Here is a 24,024-nt window from a genome sequence, read left to right as displayed (position 1 = left end):
GTAATCCTGATATACTTCCAACTGGTGGAAAAATTCAAACTCAGGGAAAGTCTATGACATTTATAATCTCTTCAGAATGTGTTGAAGGTCAACAAGATGAACACACAAGCACAGTTAAGAAATACTATTTAATGTAATAATTGAACTATTATTAACTATTTTCAAAGCTTGCCTTATATTTTTTTAAGATGGCAGAAAAGTAAAAAAAATAAAAACTTCTCAGAGGGAGTGAATATAAGCATTTCTTGTTCTCTTCTGATGGCTGGGACCACACAAGATGTTTATAGGCCTGGGACTGCCCACTGGCTAACAGACTGTAGTTCAGAGAGAAGATTGTTTCAGACCCAAAGATGCAGAGTTCAGTTTCCACAGATGACTCAACCAGAGGCATTAACTACATTGAGATCCAGGAAGTGATCAGAGAAGCCTGCCCAGAGCAAGACAAAATAATGGAAGATGCAAGAGAAAATTTCCACAAAAGAAATATGGTTACACAAATATATGCCAAAACAAGGGGAAACAGGGAAGATGAAGACATTCATTAATGTCCAGTAATTAATTAATTACTGGAAATAGAAGACACTTAGGAGGGAGAAAGGAAAGATTGTAATAAAGAGAGAGTATGTTTACCAGGAGACAAGAATGAAGAGCTTGGGGGAAAATAGTAAAGCTTAAACAGAGGAACATATAAAACCTAAGCAAAGATTATCTTTCCAAACATTTATAGTATGTATGGCAAATGTTACAAAAGTTAAGTTTCAACATTTCTCTGAAAGAACAAAAAATATTTAGGGGTTTCTGAGAAATAAACGAGGGCCACTTTAGCATGTGTAACATGCAGTTCCTGATCTTCAGGCAAAAGAAAGTTTTCAGGGGCTTTATATACCTTACTGACAGCACATATTTCATATACGTCATTATAATATCTACGTACTTGTTAAAGTGTCAACACAATAAGATCAGGAGTAAAGAATCCCTGAAATATATATTTTTTTTAAATTTTCTCTTATCACAGTACATAACATACAGAAACATATTGCTATTTGATGACTGCTTAAAAATTGGCACAAAGTTGAGAGATTCCCCTAAATGTCCTGGGTCAATAAGTGCCTCAACAATCTCCTGGGAATTTTTTCCTTTTTTTCCCTTTTGAATATTTTCCCATGCAGACTTGTCTCCAAGGCATCAGCACAGCTTATCTAAAACTCTTTTAAAATTATGTGCTTACACTTTATATCTCAGTGCTGTGTACACAAGTGGAGATTTTAATTAAAATTCCCAACCGTATTTGTTGAACAAATAATAATAATAAAAAAAAATTATTACTGCATCATCCAGTTTAAACACATCACAGATGTAATTTACTAGCTCTGAAAGGTACCTAATATGCAATTCCTTCAACTGGAATGTTAAGTATATGTCACAATTTAAATAAAACACATTGCAGAGCAAATATAGATTATTATATTTTCATTAGCACAAAAAAAATTAGTAAAGATAAATCTACATCAGAATGTTGAATGAGATCAGCTTGAAAAGGTTCAAACAGAAATAACTGCTGAGCATCACCTATCCTTCCAAAGAAGAAGCAATCCCAACAATCAAAAATAAGGAGAGCTCTCCCAAGTCTTTGACTCAGTCACTTAAACACTTAAATCACTGCCAGAACTGCATTCCAGCCTGAATCTCATGGCCTAGGCAATAAATCTAATTAAAGGAGGCATCTGGTGTTTACAGTAAATAACACATCTCTGCATTCAACTCCAACACATTCTGTTTTCAACAGTTTCTAAGACACCAACATAAAGAATCTGTTCTGCTTAGTTCTACTTATTTAATTTATGATATTTTAGGAAAGAAAACATACTTTAATTTTTCTCTGCAGATGCCTTATAAGATAAAGTTTGATGGTGTTCTGATCCTGTGCTAAGTGAACCACATCAATAAGCCTAGCAAACTATTTCCCATATGTCTATCAGCAGAAAGATACGCACTCATTATCAAATTTCCTCTTGCTAACTACTGCAAAATGGCAAGCTAAAAGGAAGTCTAGTGTGGTAAGAATAAGAAAGTAGAAGCTGTCTGTCTCTCCAAAACATCAGTTAGAAATTTAATGACTGTCTCAGGCAGTCAGAATTTTTCCTATGGAACTTGCCAGATTCAACAGCTTTCACCACGGCTCTGCTACACAGAGTGTTCCAGTATGCCAAAGTAAATTTCCCCACAGTTAGGTGTAGTTAACTGTATTTCAGTGAATAAGCCAGTAAGTCACCAAATGAAAGCCACAAAAATGTTTAATATTTTGGAAAACCTCTCCTTGAATTGTAAGGATTTGTCATTTCTTTGAAACTGGACAGTAGGAGAAATTGCAAACATACCTTTAGAAATGTGTTAATCTTACTTTCCTTCCTTCATCCATCTGAAACTACTGCTATCCATTATTAGGAGCTAATCAGCACAGCTGATGCATAAGGCTTTCCTAGCAGGTGGCCTGGGAAGCCGATTATGCCATCATTAACAACCTGACTGAGATAGCAATTTTAGTAATCATCTGGAGAGAAGCCAGAAAAGTCATCTTAGTTTCATGGTGAAAAATCCCAGATATTGCTCTAAACCAAGGCTCTTCCAGCTACTTTAAATATCAAAATCTGAACTTTTGATTCCTTTCTGGGAAAAAAAGACAGGGAATTACATTGCATTAAGTAACTGAGAATTTTTTTTCTTAAGAAATAGTCTCTTCAGCAAGAATTCATAATTGTAAAGCTTTAAGGTAATTTGCAAATCACTGCTACTCCTCTTCATTTTTTGGCATCTTAGGATCACTTTCTCTCCATATGTATTCATGTATTTCACTATTAAAATGACACAAAATTTTTGATTTTTATTTGCCCTGTAATTTTTTTTTTTTTACTATCAAGTGTAATAGACCATTTTACATAACTTCTAATTTCTGGCAGCTAGCAAGGGCCACAGATTTTTCCCCATTTGCTCTGATAAATGAGCAGAGCATCACTGTAAGGCCTGTCAGATAAGTTTGCTCAGCTTTATCACATTTAGAGAAACTATAACAGAAAACATTATTCTAAACATCAAGTAAATTAGCAACAGATATTTAAAACAGACTGCTGGCAGTAGAGCATGTGGAGAGCTCCACACCATTGACCCAAAGAAGTGTCAGCTCTCACAGTGAGATCTAAAATGAGGCACACTACATACTGCTTTGCACCTAAACAGTACCTGGGGATAACTCACCCTTCATACCAAAACAAGATACATCCTAGCCTTTACTGAGAGTTTTTCTCACTCCAGTACATTCTTATATTTCCTTAAAATTGTGTTGTCCTACCAAGCTATTAAAAAAAAAGGCAAATGTCAAAGATAAAATAAAGGCTGCTTAATGTAGGTATGATCCAAAGCTACTCATAACTATCAGTTACAAAATCAGTGACATAAACATTTCTTCATATAGTCAAAAATAATCAGGCCTAAATTCCAAACTAACCAGGCATAAATTCTAAAACAAGAATAACTGGATATAATATAAGACTAGTTCGGGAAGTTACTCCAAATTCTGAGGAAACCAATAGCTTTTATAATAGTGTGTTATTTTCATAATCACCTGTTTTTTAAACAGATGAAGTCAAAAAACATTATAATGCTGGCACCAGTTATCTTTCCTGGCTTTCAGTCTAGCCAAGCTCGGTTGACAATTTGGCCTCTAGTATCAAGAAGTTGACAGAGGCAACCCCTTATCAGTATCCTCAAAGGAATGCTGGTAGTGACAAGTCATGCAGAAGATCAATGCTATACTCAAGCCATATTTAGTCATCAGATGAAAACTTAACTAAACAGAAGGGAGATAAATGAAAACATGAAAATATGCATTTCAGCTAACCAAAAATGTTGCAATTTCAGCTCACTTTCTTGCCCTAAACATATATACTTAACACAGCAAGAAAATGTTTTTAAAATGTTTTTAGGTGTACGTGTAGCCTGAGTCAAGAAATTCCTGATGACTAGAGGTAAGGGAACTTGGGAACACCAAATTTTCATAACTTGGTGCACAAAATTAGAAAAGCAAGCATAGATCTGTGACAAGTGAAGACCCATGCAGCAACATGTAAAGATTTCACTAGCCATTTTGTCAATTCACAAACTGCAAGCTTCATTCTAAATGATAAAGTGACCCTTTATGGGCTCTCTCTTTGTTGCTTCCTCAGTTAACATGACATTGGAATATTTTAAGCCCAGTGTTTTTAAGCAAAAAAAAAAAAAAATCACACTTATGAAATATACACACATGTATTATGTTTGTTAAACATACAAATCTTATCCAATATATTATTTACCTCCCAAAATTGGTTCCCTGCCTACTTCCTCTGGCTGTATCTTCCTCTGCTCTGAATGATTTCAAATCATTACACTCCCATGCAATCTTTTCTCACCACAACTTCCTTTCCTTTCTTTCTCCCACTTTAACTTTTATTCTTCCTCTTTCATGTGGCAGGAACCAGGCTACAATTTCTTTTTCAGATATATCCCTCCCCTTGCACAATCTTAACAAATTAACAAATTCTTGACAAATCTTTTACATTGATTCAAAGAAGACCTACAACTTCAGAGATTGTGTTTTGCATAATCTACAGGTCCCTATGTCAACTTAAAATACTATCCAAAAACCAGGTACAGTCACCTGACAGTGACTTGTGCTTGGCTTTCTTTTATTTAAAGGAACGATACTTCAGAAAGCAACATCATAATTTCAATCCTTTACCTTATGGAAGCTTCCATAAAAGATTTTCTTTACGACATCATTATCAAAAGTTACGGTTTGAACCTCTCCTCTTACATCCTTGTTAAAGAATGACAGCACTTTGCTGGCAGCTGCAATAAGTAAAAATAACACATTTCATTTCATACATACTACTGAAATCACCGTACTTAAAAAGATAAAATCTAGTTTACCCCTTATTTGGGTAAACACGAATCATAGATTATCTTAATGACCTGTAAGTATATAGATGTATTTTCCTTTGATTTTAGAGTTTATACTAAAATTGAAATGCTGTTTAGATTAATTATTCTTAGTTGAACTATAGATCTACAAAGTTTAAAAAAATTTCTTAAAGCTAAGAATGTATAATCCTTTTATCATGCAGAAATGCTTTGGGTTTGGAAATATTTGATAAGAACACATGAAAAGTAACATATAACTTCTCAATGCAATAAGTATAAACATCCTTACGATCAAGCACAACTCCAACTTGTGGTTTGTAATCTCTGTCTGTAATCTGCCAGATTGCAAAAGGCTCATTGGGGGATTCAGGCAGAAGGCGGAACAAGAGAATGATCGTGTACGCCTGCGGCAGCCCCTCCGGGTGAATCTCCCTGGCAAGACAACATAAAGGCATTTTTTCACAGAAACACATGACGAAAATTAGATCATCATCGTTTGCTCTTTTTCAAAGAAAAGACACAAGAGTAACAGGGAGACCACAGTGTTTAGTGGAACAGAGCATTTTAACTACTCTCTCAAACAGAAAAAAAACATTGTGATATAAAAACACTGTGATTTGTTAAGATGAACTCACTACTGTCTTCAGCTGGTCCCAGAACCATAATTAGAAAGGTTGCTTGAGTATGACCAAGAACTCTTGGGTATGTATTCTTGTGGCAAAATTCTGTATAAATTACACATGTTTTAAATTCCTTGTTGGTAAGTACAGAGAAAAAAGACCACAACTTTATTCATTTTTTTATCTGGCCTGCTTCAGTAAGGCAAGAGCATTTAACTATTGCTGCCCTTCAGGCACAGATACAGAGATGGAATACTTAATGTCTTCTTTGCAATTGGTGATGCATTTGGGCTCCAGCTCATTCTTTAGTGGCTCAGGTTTAAATTTGTGATATTTGGACTGTTACACATTAAATAAGCAGAGAGTCAAAAGTACATAAAAAAACCATGCATGAAACAGCCTCCGGAATTTTTCTGTAGGGGAAAGGAGGGAATGCAGGAAGAGAATGGCAAGAAAAAAGATGATCACTGCTTCTCCTTAACCATTTTTATGGAGCTCAGAAGGAGATTCAGTCACATGAACATAAACATAAAAATCTTAAATTAAAAGAGGAGCTGCTTTGTATGTTGGACAAAGCTTACGAACCCATAAAATTAGGAACACTGCAATAAAAACCACATTACTAAGTCAACAACATCACACAGCACAGTGCAAGAATTCAAATATTAAAGTAGATATAGCAACACAAATTGTAATTTGGATAACAAATTATTTCAGATATGGAAACAACTATGCCACTAGGATCAGTATGAGTTTATTGCTTTGCTGACTCAGTCTAGAGTTTTATTTTCTGGGTTCTCATGAAAAATAAATGCCCAGAATACTCTGGCAAGTCTACTCTACCTCTTTAGCAGACATTAGAGTATGTACCACAACATTTCTAAAAAATGAAATAAATATGAAGCCTATCTTTTTATTGTATTTTCATCAACTTATCCTAAATGCAATATCTATCAATGCAAGAGAGTTGCAAAACTGGAAGTATCTGTATTTCCCTAGACTTCAAAAATCCATGCTGTCAGAGACCTATCATCCCTGCAGGTATTAATGGCATGCCAATGAACTTAAAAATCCTCAAGTCCTCACTTTTGAAGCTGTGATCTGAGAAGGCTAGCAAAAATAAATTATTTTTTCATAAACCTCAGCTTCTGTGCTTGTGATCTTGTCTTTACCCAATCTGGCAGGATTGCAGACAATTTCAAAGGCTTCCATGAGAAGAAAACTAAATTTTCCTAAATTTAATAGAAACAATAGGCTATTTTTAGGCATCTCCTCTGAACCAGAATAACCTTTTTTGAAAGGAGAAAGGTATTTCCAGTAAAACTAACTGCGAACTAAGTCCTTTTTCTCTTTGGGAAAAAATGTTGGCAATATCCATAATATTACCATAACCAAGCTCTAAGACCAGGGGCCCTTGAAAACTCTGCTCCATTTGCCAAATAAGGCAAGTCAAGTAGAGGAGAAACTATCCTAAGTCAATGGCATCAATGTGCTATCTACTGCAGTAAGAACAATGCTTCTGGAAAAAGTGATGCTAATCCCTCCATATTGAAACCATTTCTGTCCAGCAACATGGAATTCATTGTACTAAGGAAGTTGTTGTTCAACTGCCTAGGTATAAACTGTGGATTATATGCAACTTGAATGGTTAAGAAGCATAATCTCAAGGAAAACTAAGCAACTAGATTAATAGTGAACTATGATTTAAGAGGGAGAAATAGATTAACATTTAATGAAAACAATGATAGATGTTCTTCAGAGCGTATTTCTTGAAGCTTAGTAAAAAGAACATTACATTAATGCATCTTCCATAACACACATATGCTGTCTATAAACTCTGTTAATCCTTCATCACCTGGTCACCCTAAATATAAGTCTTGAGGTTTACTTACCGTATTGGCTGGCTAACAAAGGCATTTTTGTGGAGTTTATATGCTACATAGCTTGGGAAAGAGCCTGATTCCAGTGAAACTCCTTGTACAGAAGCAAAATGCTTCTCTGTTAGATTGTATGATTCCAGCATCTTGAAACCTTTAAGTCCAGAAAGAAAATAAAAAATAAGAAACACCATAGAGTTGTAAAAGACACAAAAGAACCTATGCCAAAATATTATACAATTACTTACCAGGTGAAGTGTATCCGTCCAAGTAAATAAGGGGACAAGCTGAAAGATATGAAACAATATATAATTCAAAACTACTAAGCCTAACAGGATATGAACATATGTATACTTCAGAAAGTTTTACTACCAAGAAGTCTATGCTATTATTAATTCTGAGACAGTCTTTGTCACATTTGTCATAATGTGTCCTATGGTAGTTCTAATGTCAAAATCTCTACCCATGACTTTTAGTAGGGTTTTTCTACTCTGAAAAATTGGAATGACAATATGGAATGACAAATGAACCCCAAATATTTTAAGATTATAATTTATAAGAAGAAAGGAGGACAATGACACAGTCTTTCCATTCATATTTAAGGCATGAGTCAAGCTGCATAATAGCTGTCAGATTCTCAAGAAACAACTGCAAATTTATGTGGCTCCTCAGGAGCCAGCAGATGAGGCAGTTAGGGAACATGCAGTTGCACATGACAGGCCTGAGAATTTCTTATTTTTGCCATAGAAGGATTTAACTTGAATAAACAACCGAGCTTTACTTAGATAAGTTTAAAACAGCGTCACACAGTATAGCTATACATCTTTAACACTTATTCCAGGGGTAAATAAGAGAATTTTGTGCCCTGCAGTTAGGACACATTAGGCATCATTCTACTTTTAAAAGTTTTCAGTGACCGTTACTCTTGCCTTCTTCTAGTAGTACTTTTGAAATGCAAAATTAGATTACATAAAACACAATACTCATTTCAATATTTTAAAAAGTAACTTACTCCCTTGACCTATATCCAGCTATTCTGAAATCTAATTTTGTAATATGAACATATCTTCTGATGTACCTTAAATAAGATGGCAAATTGTATTCGGTTTGCATGGCAAGGCTTTGATAATGGAGGAGCTACAAGGGTGATTTCTGTGGGAAGCTGCCAGATGTTTCCCCTGTGTCCAACAGAGTCAGCTCCATCTAGTTCCAAGACAGATCTGCCACTGGCCAAGGCTGAGCCCATCAGCAGTGGTGGCAGTGACTGGGGGATTACACATTTAACAAAGGGCGGTGGCTGGGGTTGGGGGTTGTGTGTGTTGGAATGGCACAACAGCCTGCAGCTGCAGAGAGGAACGAGAATGTGTGAGAGACAAAACTCTGTCAGGCACCAGAGCAGAGATTCCAGTGCATTCCTGGTCTTCCCTGTGGTGAAAACTGTGGTGAGGCAGGCTGTCCCTCTGCAGACTGTGGAAGTCCACAGAGAAGCAGATATCTGCCTGCAGCCCCTGAAGGACCCTAGGGCAGAGCAGGTCTGAAGGAGACTGACACTGTGGGAAGCCCATACTGGAGCTGGCAGGACCTGGCAGGACCTGGCAGGACCTGTGGCACCCCAGAGGGAGAAGCCCATGCCAGAATGGGTTTGCTGGCAGGACTTGCTGACCTCATAAGAGACCCACAATGGAGCAGGCTGTGCCTGAAAGACTGCACCATGTGGAAGGGACCTAATGAGGTTCAACAAGGACAAGTGTAGCATCCTGCACATGGAGGGGAATTACTCCAAATTCCCATTGGGGGCTGACCTACTAGACAGCAGTTCTGCTGAAAAGGACATGGGAGCTTTGGTGGATAACAGGCTGACCATGAGCTGGCAGTGCCCTTGCAGCCAGAGAGGCCTGGTATCTATTCCATCAGTATTCCATCAGGAAGAGTGGCCAGCAGGTCAAGGGGAGTGATCCTGCCCCTCTGCTCAGCCCTAGTGAGGCCACATCTGGAGGGACATGTCCAGTTCTAGGCTCCTCAGTACAAGAAAGACTGGCAGCTACTGGAAAGGTTCCAGCAGCAGAGCATGAAGATGAGAGGTCTGGAGCAGGTTTCTTATGAGGAGAGACTGAGACAAGTGAGCCTGCTTAGTCTAGAGAGCACTGAGACTAAAATATGTATCTCATTAATACATATAAATATCTCAAAGGTTGGTGTCAAGAGGATGATGTCAGACTCTTTACAGGAGTGTCCAGCAACAGAAAAAGGAGCAAAGGCCACAAACTAAAACACAAGAAGCTTCACCTCAATATGAGGAAGAACTTTCTTGTGTTGAGGGTAGGCAGAGCACTGGAACAGGCTGCCCAGGAAGGCTGTAGAGTCTCTCTCTCTCTGGAGAAATTCAATATCCACCTGGATGTGTTTCTGTGTAACCTGCTCTGGGTGATCAGAGGTGTTGGACTGGATGATCTCCAGAGCTCTGTTCCAATCCTAACAAGGTCATTCTGATTCTATGACTCACACTGGGACAGTTCATGAAGAACTGCAACCCATGGGAAGGACCCATATTGAGACGTTCATGGAGGACTGTCTCCCATGGTAGGGACCTTCACTGGAGCAGGAGCAGGGGAAGAGTTTGAAAACAACTTCCCTTGGGGAGGAAGGAGCAGCAAAGACAATATGTGATGAACTGACCACTGCCCTCATTCTCTGTACTCCTGTGGTGCCCAGGGTGAGGAGATAAAGAAAATTGGGAGTAAAGCTAACTCCAGGAAGAAGGGTGGGGTGGTGAGAAGGTTTTTAATACCTGGTTTTATTTCTCTTTATCCTACTCTGATTTCATTGATAATAAATTAATTTTTCCCCACATTGAGTACAGTCCATGACAGTAACCACTCAGTTATTTCTCCCCACCCTTATCTCAATCCAGGAGCCTTTCACTGTATTTTCTCTTCCTTGTTCAGCTGAGAAGGGGAGCAATAGAGCAGCTTTGGTGGACACCCAGCATCCAGCCAAGGTCAGCCCACCACTCACTTGAAGCAGTATATAACCAAACATATTAATTTGGGAAAAGGGAAACCAATGTCTTCGACTTACTTGAGGTAGCTGTCTCACACACAAAGGTGACAAGGTTATCTTGAATCTTCTCAAAGGCATCAAAGTCATCAACAATAAATACATGGCGTTCACTGGGTTTGCTGGCAATCTTGGCCAGTTCGTTGTAATCCACATCAGCCACACCAACCACAAAGACACTGAAGCCTGTAAAAATAACACTTGTTACTTGAAATGCAGCAAACATACGTCAACATTTTTAATGTTAATATTGCACAAATCATTGACTTGTGATGAGCTACCTATAAGCACACATTCCAGATCTCTTTTCACCTTGTCAAAGCTCTGAAAGATGTTTTGCATCTTTCTTTCAAAACTTTCTCCTCTCTCATTGTTTTTTTGGGGCATTATCCAATCTCGTGTGGCCTTGGCTACATAGTCTCCTCACTCTTCAATACAAAACATACAATTCTCTCAACTCACAGTATCTCAAATCTGTTCTGTGGCCAAAACCTTACAGACCATTAGTTACCCAGGTGTCTATCTGTTTCCATCTCTTGCATTTCATGCTTCTCAATTTCTCTTTCTTAGAGTGGTATTCACATCACCAACTTCTACTTTCCAAGTTAAGTTGTCTGGTTTTTCTCTATAATCACCAGATCGACATGGACAGATTCAGAAAGCAATTCATCTTAGCACTCTCACATGCTGAATTCAGGATAGGAAAAGTCATTGTTTGTAGATGCCTTCTGTTGCCCTCTTCATCAGTCATAAAAGGATCCTACACAATGACCTTAGACTAGACATTTAGTTGTCAGATGTCTTAAGTTAAATGAGAAGAACCAGACCACAGAAGTCAATCATATCGCCAGGTGTAAATTTCATTGAAGAGAAACTGCACAGACATTGGAAAAGCCAGTTGGAGGCTGAAATTTGGATTCACATTTATTTCAAATTATAAAAGTAGCTTTTTTATTTTTTTAAAGAAGCTAATTATTCCCCTGTAGCCAATTCTGGTGAAACTTTGGCTGAAATACTCTGTCCAGCTTTGAGCATGCTTTGATATGTGTAGAAAACAAAGCAAGAAGAGAGGAAACTAAAAATGATAAGGGGTCTCAAAAACATGATCAACATGACATTGAAGGAAAAATAGGTTTGTTTGGTCTACAAAAGAGAAGACAGAAAGAGGAGACGACAGCAGGTTTCAAATACCAAGGCCCATTACAGTGGACAGCAATCAGTTTCTTTCCTGATTAACTAGGCAAATGAAGACAGCAATCTCACTAGCATGGAGAAAGACTTAGGTGAAATGCAAGACAAAGGTCTCCTACCAGTAGGGTACTTAAGCACTGAAGCATATATTCCAGGGAGACTGAGAAACCATCTAGACAGAGTTAATTCTTCCACATTAAAGAAACAGAGAAGATGATAGTTTGTGCTTTACATGCATGTGATTCCCATAAGGATGTACAACATCTCCCTGCTCAGAGATCAGAACAGGGAGGTTCAAGCACTGAAACGCAAATGCCAAGTGCTGGGACAAGAACAGATTACTACACCCACATAAGCCACAATCAAATCTGATGAGGAAATGCTACTTAGCTCAAAATGCAAAAGGCAACAGGTCTATTCAGACCCAGCTCCTCCAAAAACAGTTACTTAAACTGGAGATCCATGGGTTTATACCAGATAAAACATAAACCTCAGGAAACCAGGCCCATTAAAACACAAGCACTAGTATGGAGTATACTTCCTAGTGATTTCTGGGGTCCAAACAGCAAAAAGAGGAAGCAGTAACCAAAAGCTACATCTTTGAAATGATATGCATATAAAATCTTTGGGAAGCCACATCCTTCCCCAGAGAGAAGGCTTAAGAAAGAAAATATAAGTCTAGGTCCTGAGAGCACAAATTCTTTGAATAGTTCTGATGTTTTCCTAAATACTCAGTATTTAGGAAATACTCAGAGTACATTTCTGAGTCCATAAAGGATGAGTAAATGATTCCCAGATGACTGAAGCAATACAGAAAATAAACAGCCAGTAGGTGCTGTGGACTGCTTACCAGAGTGCTGTATGACTGTCGCTGCTTTCCTCACCTCATCCTGAGACCGACCATCAGTGACAACAACAAGTACCTTGGGAACACCTCGCCTCATGCCACTCTCCCAAGTTAAAACCTTTTCTTTGATAAATGTTAGGGCTTTGCCTGTAAAGTGTGCAATAAACAAGGAATCATCCATATTATCCACAAGAGAAGAATTCTTTTACTTCTTAAGGGCAACAGCACAGAACTAAAACACCACAGAAAAACCCACTTCTTCAGCCATTCAATATTTGGATAATTACACATTTTATGAAAATATTTTATCTTAAATAAATGTAATTACAGGCCAGAATTACCTGTCCTAGTGTTTCCTCCTCTGTACTGAATGTTTTGAAGAGCACCCAGGGCCTGGGCTTTGTCATCAAATGTATTCAGTTTAAATTCAGATTTTGCCTCGTCACTGTACTGCACAAATGAAACCTGAAATGGAATATAACAGTGTTCAGTCTTATACCTCCAGATTCAGGCCAACTCTCTCAATTGAAATATGTAAGTTTTTTAATTAATAATTTTTAAATAATCAAAAATTATTTTTAAAATATGTCTGATTATGCACACACATACATATTTATATATATAGACATCACACCAATGTGCACACAATTATCCTTTCTTTCTCTTTCTTTCTTTCTTTCTTTCTCTCTCTCTCTCTCTCTCTCTCTTTCTCTCTTTCTCTCTTTCTCTCTTCTGTGTATAAAATGTAATATGGCCTTAAATGCATATGATTAAATTCTACCTTTTACTATGGTGAGGAATATATGCCCATTTTCTAATTCTGAGCAGAGGTACAGTATCTATTAAACTTCTTTTATTTTTTTAGTAATAAAAATGAATTTGTCAATAGAATGTCAATAAAGTTGAATACACACACGAGTACATACTCACTTGCCTTAAGCACTGAAATACAATCACTAAAAATTTATTGGTACATAATCTTTACTTTTTTTTATTTTGTTCCTTTTAATATTCTGTAAAATTGCAATATCATAGCATTCTATTTTAATGCTGAATAGAAATATTTCTGTTATGTATATATTCACATTTTTTGTAGTAAATTCCCCTTTTAAAAGTATTAATTTTCAATTAAAAACCTCAGATTGTTGCATCTCAAGTGGTATGTGACTTCAATATTTTACTAAACATTAGTGCTTATATGTGTCGGTCACCTTTATTGTCTTCCCTACTTCCATATATACTAGCAAGAAAAATATATGAAGCAAAAACCAAATGAACAGGAAAACTACCCAATATAGACTAGAGCTAAGAATGATAAAGATTGTCTGACACAGAATGACTTTAAGTGGTATCTTTTCCTTTAAAAGTCTAGAGAGTTAAAGATAGGGAATCAAATTACTAAAAATATGCCTAGAAGATGAAAAGCAGACCTTTAACAATGTAAATATCCTGTCAGCCTTCTAGCCAAAGAAAATGCATTGCACCTGCAGCTCTTTGCAACCAGAAATACCATGTAAGAAACTCTCTTGGACCTCATGTCATTCATTTCATCTAGTGAAAGAAAAGTGGTTATGGGAACCTAGACATTGATTTCATCCAGCCTCCTACAAGTAGAAGAAAACTGATAATGGTGCAATGCTTATGATAAGAAGCCAGACAGGAAGTTAGTTTGACATAACTATGAGCAGCTCAGAACTCCTGAAAGGCTATCCCTCATTAGCTATTTCTGTTTACTCCCTCAAAATTCATTAAGAGGACCTTTTCATACTTTTACTATGCCCACTGTAGAGTGGACTCAGGTTAGCACATCATGAAAAGGCTTTTGCAAGTGCCTTTTTCAAAGGCATTCTGCTATTTAGTGCAGTGGGACTCTAGGGAGCTCAGCAATGGCAAGCCAGCTGGACCCTGCAGGCACAGGACTCATCTTTTACACTGAGAATTTAAAATGTAGCTCTCAATCAGAAGTCAGAATCTCACTAAAACAGACTTCTGAGATGACAGAGGCAAAACCTAGGATACAAGAACTAAGCAGTGTGCCAGATGCTGTATACAAAGAAACAAAAATATAAAATTGACCATACATCATCCCAGTTTCTCTACCTGGAGGATTCCTACAAACTGTAACTTGTATTTCAGAATATTAACATCTCAAAATAGAATAGATTTTCCTTGTATTTATAAAATGCCAAATATATTTCATAAATAATAGGCATGCACACCCAGATACATGTCTTTTACAGCAATCTAATATAAAAAAATGACAGCATTCTGAAAGGAAAAGGTAATCTTCAATTTCCCTCCAAAATGTACCCAATAGGAATAACAAACCTACCTGGATTCCAGCAGGATTGATTAAATCAAAGGCTCCTACTGTACTAAACACAAATTTCACTACTTTGTTGAAATTATCATCACCGATACTCCAGGAAGCATCAGTCAAGAATACTATGTCTGCTTTGGCACCTCTGCATACTGAAAGTCGAAGAAAAGGAACCCTTAAAATACATCAACCATACTACCATGAAATAAATATTGCTTCAAAATTTGAAAATTCAAGAATAACAAATATTCAGCAAATGTCTACTACCACACATTCAACCTGGCACATGACTAATGCTCTACATACAAACATTTATTAAAATATATCAAAGAAAGCTTCAAGAAATGTCAAAGATTTCAAGATTAAAACGTAAAAATTGTAAATTACTTTTTTTCCTTGATCAGATACCATAAAACATAAATTGTCTGTTGAGAGCAGACAAAATCATAGACTTTCTGCAGAGCTATAGAATATCAATAATCTTTTCCCCAAAGGTGTGCATCTTGCTGTTCTAAACCAGGAAATGCTGATGTCTAGCAAAGCTCTAGAGCAAAGGGATGGCATTAGGAAAGGTCCCAATATTCATTTCCCTAAAAGGCTGTGCTAGTTTTAAATCCACTTAAATTTATGAAAAATTGAGGTAAACTATGAAGTAGTACAGCAAGTACACACAAATATTGAATAATTCTAGAAACAAACATACCATCCCGAGCTGGAGGGATTGTGGGAGGTGGAGGAGGTGTAGGTGGTGGAGTCGGTGCCTCTGTAGGTTTGAGGACTGTAAAGAAATAATAATTTTATTCTACAGCTGAAACAAGACAAATTCTATACCTAAAGCTTAAAGTTCACAATATCTGTTACCTACCTGTATGCTCCCTCATAGAGACTGGAGGCCCCTCAAGGTTAGGGGTCTGAACAAAGACAGTAGCATTGTATTCTGTGTCTGGTGAGAGGCCAGTAAAACAGTGGCTTGTTTCTGACCCACGAATTGTGATTTCCTGTCCTCTGGAACCTGTCAAAAAAAGCCCAATGGAAAGAAAGTTAGAGTCTATTACTTCCCTTCTAATGTATATATACATAAGTGTGGTAATGAAGAAACTTCTTGAGAGGAGGTTTGGACAGCACTCTTATTCTTGTCCCATAACAACCTTTCTAGACCAAAATTGTGTGGTGATTGTGAACTCTGGAGCACACTAGAAAGTACAATTGCAGCTCACATGTGAAACCAGGCAACTGGTAGGTCCACTTGACAATAAACAGTACTCCCTCTTTGCAGCCTTTTCACCACTCAAGAAAAATAGGTTATACTCAGAGCTTTAAAACTCAATCAGATGTATCATTATGGCTGGTACTTGCCACCAATCCAAATAAGTGGGGCTCTAACTGACAAAAGACAATTATGTTTCTAGAAAATGCAAAAAAATAGAACACACTTACCATCAGTTGGGTTTAGCTTCAGTCTGTAGGAAGTTGCCGACCGATGAGGTGACCACCGGATACAGAGAGTATCCCAACCCACTTTGTAAGTTGTTAGGTCAGTGACATTCAAATATACTGTGAAAACCAGCACACCAAAATGAAAACAATATTAGCAGTGCTGGTTTGGAACTTGATTTTTAAAAACACTTGCAGAAAGAAAGAGCTTTTCTAGTCAAATCTCCCTATTTTACACCCTACAGCTAGCTATTTGCAAAGGCCCCAGATCTCATAATGGGTAACAGCCCATTTTATGAGTTTTCACAAAAGTTGATTTCTTCACAAAATAAGAAATCTCCAAAAATAAAAATCTGACTAATATATATAGCAGCATGAAAAGAATGTACTTGATTCATCATAATTGAAGAAATTTTTTGAAGTGCCTTAGCTGAGGCCATCATCAAAATCACTGGACATTCCTTTGAGGTAAAAGCAGAGTATCAAAAAGCCTAGACCTGCTTAGCAACATGGTTAGATTCTGTAGTACCCTGGAGATGGGTAAAGATTGACTCCAAGTATAGCTTAACAAAATTTTAGGAAATAGACTAGAAAATTTTATTCCATCAAGTCATTACTTTAAAATATATTTTCATTACTCTTTCCACGATCAGTGTTTATAAGATCCACCTCATGGACAGATGACAAGTATTCTCCATGAGAGGATGCTCAGGCTTCCTAGCAACCAGCCATCAAAATCTTCTCTTAATCAACATTATCTCTGACCAGCATATGTATCTAGCATGACTACAACAAAATTGTTCTGACTTACATGTAGTGCCTTGATCTGTCAAAGGTATGCTCATTCCAGAATCATACTGGGCATAAACATTCACATCATAAGTAGTACTGGGAGACAGGTTATGCAAAGTGTAGGAAGTCACTTCTCCCACAAAAAATTCCCTGGGCTCATTTGAACCTTGAATCAAGGAAGCATTAAGAACAGAGAAAGAAAGAATCATGATTATATGAACTACAAAACTGTTCCATCTCTTACACATCAGTATATGTTAACCTCATTTTTCCTGAAACAAAGCATATTGATTTCTTAAATTTTAGCAAATTACAACGTTGCAAACAGAACATACACATAGTTTTACAAACTATTGTGCAATTTTTGTTTTCAGCTTCTAGAAAGATATGTATATTGTTTGGACACCTCATAAAACAAAAGTTCTGCAGGACATTAATACCCAAATACCTGTCCAATATCCTCTCATATACACTAGTTCATAGCCTTAGAAGGACAAGAGGCATTAAAGAGGCTAAAAACAAATCAGGTCACTGTATAAAGTTTTAACTATGTAATTCAATCCCTGTAATTGAATGTCTGATACTACAATTGACAGTTTGTGTTTATTATAGAATACTGATGATAAGACTAAAGTTTCCATGAAAATTGGTAAACAGAGGAAATAAATTGATCCTTTAACACAAAATGATACATATGATTTCTACTCTGGTCTGCCATTAGCTATTCACTGTTCTAAGAGTGGTATACTCAGAATGAACAAGTTTTCTTACCCACAGGCTTGTATACAATTTTATAGCCAAGAACAGGGGATGGTGAAGGATCCCAGGAAACTCTGAAGCGTGTATACCATTCGTCAGTTATATACATATTTTGAGGAGGAAGCAGACCAACTAAAAAGAAAGAAAAAAAACCCATTCTAATTAGGCTACTAATTGTTTTTCAATTTTTAGAAATGCAGATTGTTACTCTGCAAGTAACAATCATATCAAGGACATAATTAACTTAATAAAATCTTTACAATGTTTAAGTGTTCAAGGAATATGTCTTAAATTTAAAAAAGAATAATCAATATGAAAACTATAATTACCAGTTCTGCCATTTCCAGTCAGTTGACCACCATCTCCATCTTCGTACACAGCAACAACAGTAATTTTATATGGCGTATCTGATTGTAGTGGTTGTAGTATCACATTATTCCTTATGCCAGGAACTGTTGTCTAGAACACAAAAGAAACAGAGGTAAACACATTCACCGTCTTGCAACTGATCAGTAGTGACAGTAGCTAGAAACAAAAATTTATTCTGACATTTGGCACACTATGTTTTATGTTCATCATAGAAAAAGTCATTGAGGATACCTTAAGGGTTATAGCCTATAAACAATTATCAGTATTTTTTATTTTGAATGACAAAACAATGTGGCCAATACAAAAACATAAATCAAATTGATTCTTCAGTCCCAACACACATCAGACTGAGATGCTGCAGTTCTCCACCAAAATTTCAGTACTCTTCTCTCACAGAAATATAGAAGTCATAATGATGTGGGTTTTTTCTTGGCAGATACAAGTTATTCTGAGAAGGAAGCTTTAAATACATTGGCATATAAAAGTACTCCCATTTATGCATCCCTCAATCTCAATGTCCTTATGCATCCATGCACTACTGCTCCCTTCTGCTTGAAAATGTAGGTATAAATCCAAAAGTGATCCTGCTCCTTAAGGAAGACATAAAGCACTGAAACTAAGGGAAGTAATTTGAGGTATCTCTCTCAAAAGTGCATGCCAGTCAGTACTCGCTATGAATACTTGATTAAACTTTTCAGTTGTTTGAGACTTGCTGTTTTTATGGATTGTCCAATCTTTTCTGCAAAGATATGTGTGTTGACAATATGTGTGTCCTGAATAATAAGTCCAGTAGGGAATTTTCAAACAGTGAATTTTCAGTATGTGCTATACAGTAATATAAAAGCAATCAAAATGTCATTGTGGCAGTTGGCAGGAATTCTGACATTGTCCTCTACAGGATCTGAGCTTTGCTTTGCTATAAATACTCTGTGAATTTTATAAGCTTCAGAATAACTTGTGCTATCATTAAGGTGCAGGAAATGAAACACACTTACAATTCATACTGAAACTTAGAACAGCAAGTTAGATGCTGAATCAAAGTTAACATTGCTGTCTTATTAGACTCTGTCAATTCTCTTCAATTTAGGAAATGCAGATTTACGTTTATTCTGTATCCTAGAACACTGACTTTGTAATGAATACAGTATGAAGTAATAGATGGCTATTCAATCCATCACACTTCAATGAAATGCCAGGAAGCAGATTCTGTTCAGAATTTTCTGATTAGTGTGTGACTCATATATTTAACATTATTTCACATACATATTTGTTCAAGAAACCATATATTTTCTGTAGCTTCATGGAAAAAAACCCCTGTTTTATACAAACCATGGCTTCCTAACATTTACAGCAATGATCAGAAAACCCACAGAGCCTGCACAGTGTACTGCATGTAGAACACGTCTTGATTTTTGTGCAGCCTAAAGAATTGACTGAAAACATCTCAGTGCTTACTAAGGAATTACAGAACTTACGTATTCATCAATAGGGTCTCCCACAGTGGGTGAATAAATGATTCTGTACTGCTGGACTGGCCCATCAGCATGGTCCCATTGCACAGAAAGGCTGTTTGTGGTCTCATCAAATATTCTCACATTCCTTGGACCACTGCGAGGCACTGAAGAATGAAAATACAGAAGGTTTTACAGGGCATGATACCTCTAGATCAGTGTCACCCTCATCAATTCAAATGTTGCCCTGAAGCCAAAGCCAAGGGCCCTTCCTGAAACCCTGAATAAATATACATACATGGGGAGATTAAGTCAATGATCATGCCTGAAGGTCTTAAATAGAGACAGCCAAACTGAAAGAGTACAGAAGGGAGAGAATATCCAGATGTGCAAATTGAGCATCTACACACATTCTGCTTCTCAAACTCCTGCAGACAAATATAACTATAGCCTGCCACATCTTCAAGTTTTAGATTAATTTAGGGATTTTACAGGGAAAACATAGAAGAGGCAAAATTATTGTTGTGGACAGGTTCTGTTCATGTTACTTCTAGTGTGAATTTTAAAGAATCTATGCATAACACAACCAAGATCCTATGAGACAAGGAGATTTTGGTGTTTAAGTGTCTGCAGCAAAAAACAAACAGCTGGGGAGGCCAACACATACAATTACTATGTCAGACAGCAACCATGAAGCCCTTTTTTTCTATTGGCCACTAATTCTACCCATCTTAATAGGCTATTTTTTTTATAAAAGTTATATTGTTATTCATCAGTAATTTGATTTTGAAAAGAGCATTTTAACTCTTACACATGCAAATTAAGCTTATTTCCCAATTGAAAATTACATTGCTAATAATTCAAGTACCACAACTGACAGACAGCATAGCAAAAATTCCCTGCCACAGAGGCCTATAATTGCTGCAGGCATAATTCAGATGCATAAATTCAGAGTTGCACTAAATAGCTTATATTATTTGTAATTGTAACTAATATATACGTTCTTCACACACCAGTTTTGAATTATATTTCACAACACAAGTATTGACTGTCTCTTACATGTTCTTCCCTGTGCTTGGCTTGGATTTCCCTCTCCATCTGCATACAGAGCTATAACATTTATTGAGTAAGCAGTGTCAGGAGTCAAGCGTTCCAGAATCACATCACGAGTGTTGCCTGGCACCACAATCTAAAACAGAAACAACAAGCACCTATATAAATAAAGTTTCCGCTTATACCATCTTTTTTAGAAAATAATTTGAATTAAATATAGAAAAATTGGAAACATGGCCATGCTGCATGCTGTCCAAGAAAAATAACATAAATTTAAAATAAAGATGTAATATTGAAAAAAATTCAATACTGGTGAAAAAAAGAACAAACAATATCAGGAGCTCTCATTCTGCCAACACAGTTGTTACTTTTTACATTTTACATTAAAATCATTCAGAAAAAATGGGAGAAACATTCATAAACAGAAACTAAAAAAGTAATTTCTGTCACAATTTACTATGCATAAAGGACAAAAAAAGTCCTTACAATTCCTTACATAAAAACATGTACATCTAAATGTACAATATGGGTGTTCATTTTATGTTAGTACATTCATAGTCAAAACTTTAAAACTGCACTTATTTCTATAGAAATCCAGGAGTTCTTACTTCACACCTGGAGGGTACTTTTTTACCCATATCCAGATTTCACTGCTCACCAACCCCCACAAAAGAGTAATGATTTAGGGTAAGCAGATGACATTTGGTTTCCTAATTACACAATTGCTGATAAATATTTGTTGTCTCTGACTCTCTTGAAAAAAAAATTATTTAACTCATATTTATCTGCAATATGATAAAGGATACTCAATCATCAATACAGAGTTTTAAATGGGAGAGTATTATTTCTTATTTCTTTCATTTTACCAAATTAAGCCTCTGTTAACAATGGACTAGACTCCTATAAACACTGTGCTTTCCACAGAGACTCTCCTGGGCAGACAGCTGGCCTGAGTTTACTATTATTTTTTACACTCATCAAAGGAAGCAATATTCTCTACACACATTTGACTAATAGTATAAAAGCTAAATTACTTACAGATTCTGATGGCCTTGGGCCAGAGAGTGGAGCATAATTAATTCTATATTGCTGCACTGGACCTGGAGCAGGTTCCCAACGGACATTCATGCTGTTTGGTGTGGGATTGTAAACGTGAATGTTTCTTGGTGTTCCTCGCTCCACTAGATCAAGGATAATTTAAATGAAGTTTTACAAAGTTGTAAGTTCTATTTCTAAATGAATTTACAAGAGTGCTCAAAAGAAGCTGAAAAGCACCTCAGTTCAAGATAAACATATTACTTTTGCTAGCCTAAAATTTACAAAGCTAAGAATCTCCATGTTCAGTCTTTCCAAACTTCCATACAAGGCAGCAAAGTACGTGTTTGTACTGCAAATTGAAAATATGATCATAACACTTTGTTTTCCTGTTGTTGATCAGATATGTATGAAAAATAACCACAAACTACATATTTTAGGTCAAGCTGACATTAGTAGCCCAAACTTCTTAGAAAATTTTAAGTACACACATGGACATTAGCATGGATTAACAGCAATATTCACTCTTTGTTCACAAGTATTTCTACTAGCACTGCAAGTAAAATGTTACTGTTCTGTGAAGTAAACACTAAGTGTATTGCACAACTTTTGGAGCTAAGCTTGCCTGAGTTAAGTGGACTGAAAGCCTCCACACAAATAAGCAAAGGAAACAGAATAATTTACAAAGCTGCAAAAATAACCAAACAGGTAAACCTTTAAAGTAAAATCAATTTCTAATGATCTGAGGCCATTCATAAAAAAATCCTAACGTTTTCTTGAAAAGGGCCATTTTACTTACAGGTGCGTCCAGTGTCAGAGGTACGTCCACCATCCCCCTCTGGGAAAACTGGAACCACAGTTACAGTGTAAGGTGTGTTGGGTTCAAGAGTCCTCAGGATGACATAGTTTGTATTTCCTGGTACTGTGGTCTATAAATTTAAAAAGAAAGGGTCAAGAAACTTACAAAAACATGCCAAAAAATAGTTTAAGCTTTTTCATTTATCACATACTCCCCTACCATATCCAATTTCCAGACTGGATGTGATAAAAACTTTACAAAAGGTGAAGCTTAAAATAACATGGTTTTTGATATCTTCCAGAACTGCTTTTCAAGAAGATTCTCTCTCAGACATAATACAAATGAGTTCTATGCACTCCTATTTAGCTCCCTTACAGCTCTCTCCACTTTTGGGTCCAGATCCTGCTGTACTAATGAAAGTAGCAGAATCTGCCGTGAACTCTTTAATGTCTACTATTTAGCAGCTCAGTGGCATTAAAATATCACTTTCTAAGTTTAAAAAACCCATTACATAGCACTACAACATGCTGATGACAAGAAGTATAATGAGCAGCTCATGTTAGGAAATAAAACTCCACAGCACTTAAGAATATTTGTCATCAGGAGCACCTTAGTTGCTTTTGAAACAATGGCATTCATTGTTTCATTACATGTACGACTCATTTCATGTGCACATTGAATTGCAGTGATGTAGAAAAAGAAACACAACTGGGAAAAAATATTTTCCAGTCTTCAGTAAGGGTTTTGTATTTTCAGGATTCTTTTAGCTCTTTAGCAATTAAATAATTTCGGGAGATTAGAATATGGATTTTTCTGATTCCACCAATACCATTGAAGCCTACAGTCACATGACTTCTTAGCAGTAAAGATGGAAGAAATGAAGTCTGCCAACTTTATAAGCTTTTGTACACCCTGAAGTCAGCTTTGCATTCACACACAGTGCCCTAGGGATAAAGAAACAAAAACTTGTGTGTGGTACTAAACCCCATGCTAAGAACTAATCACTGATGGCCTATTATATGAAATCAAACACCTGTGATACATATAGGAGGAACTTTCATAAGTTGCTGCGAATTTTTTCCAGGGGGGCTATGAGCAGAAAAAAAACCAGTACATAGGCAAACAAGACCTACTTCACCCAGAAGCATTTCTCTCACCACCACCATGAGCTGTAATTTATCTGAGATGGTTAGTGAGATCCACATGAAGAATTTACCATTTCCTCTGCACCTCCAGCTGTAGGTCCATAAAACACTTTGTACTGACGAGGACTTCCTTCTGCATGATCCCATCGAACATTCAGAGTACTGGTAGTTGGGTCATAAACTAGCAAGTTCTTCACAGTGGTGAGAGGTTCTGAAACAGATCAATAAGATGTCAGAAATGTGGAACCCTGTTGTCTCCTTTTTGCTGTCAGATCACTTCTGTAACGTATCCTTAGAAAATTTTTAAGATAGGTTTAAT

At 36.6% G+C, this 24,024-nt stretch overlaps 1 protein-coding gene across 3 annotated transcripts in view; it reads right to left on the bottom strand.

The window, feature by feature from the left end:
* Positions 1–24,024, bottom strand: part of COL12A1 (collagen type XII alpha 1 chain) — a 99,975-nt gene that overhangs the window by 21,014 nt on the left and 54,937 nt on the right. For all 3 annotated transcript variants that reach the window (XM_054280625.1, XM_054280622.1, XM_054280624.1), the window contains 19 exons: positions 23,777–23,916; positions 22,561–22,690; positions 21,765–21,907; positions 20,733–20,862; positions 19,698–19,840; positions 18,183–18,312; positions 17,866–17,985; positions 17,114–17,260; positions 16,306–16,422; positions 15,734–15,880; positions 15,572–15,646; positions 14,881–15,020; positions 12,890–13,013; positions 12,552–12,695; positions 10,532–10,696; positions 7,702–7,740; positions 7,469–7,607; positions 5,246–5,388; positions 4,775–4,884 (listed from right to left, as the gene is read on the bottom strand). In XM_054280625.1, coding sequence (XP_054136600.1) covers positions 4,775–4,884; positions 5,246–5,388; positions 7,469–7,607; positions 7,702–7,740; positions 10,532–10,696; positions 12,552–12,695; positions 12,890–13,013; positions 14,881–15,020; positions 15,572–15,646; positions 15,734–15,880; positions 16,306–16,422; positions 17,114–17,260; positions 17,866–17,985; positions 18,183–18,312; positions 19,698–19,840; positions 20,733–20,862; positions 21,765–21,907; positions 22,561–22,690; positions 23,777–23,916 — 2,426 coding nt within the window. The remainder of the gene's footprint in view (positions 1–4,774; positions 4,885–5,245; positions 5,389–7,468; positions 7,608–7,701; positions 7,741–10,531; positions 10,697–12,551; positions 12,696–12,889; positions 13,014–14,880; positions 15,021–15,571; positions 15,647–15,733; positions 15,881–16,305; positions 16,423–17,113; positions 17,261–17,865; positions 17,986–18,182; positions 18,313–19,697; positions 19,841–20,732; positions 20,863–21,764; positions 21,908–22,560; positions 22,691–23,776; positions 23,917–24,024) is intronic.

This window comes from Melozone crissalis, unplaced genomic scaffold (genome assembly GCF_028551555.1).
Source record: "Melozone crissalis strain CALT ecotype California unplaced genomic scaffold, PUWL_Pcris_2 ptg000027l_1, whole genome shotgun sequence".
Taxonomy (NCBI): Eukaryota; Metazoa; Chordata; class Aves; order Passeriformes; family Passerellidae; genus Melozone; species Melozone crissalis.
The sequence above is the reverse complement of the archived record's forward strand: the minus strand, read 5'-3'. Positions and strand labels throughout refer to the sequence as shown.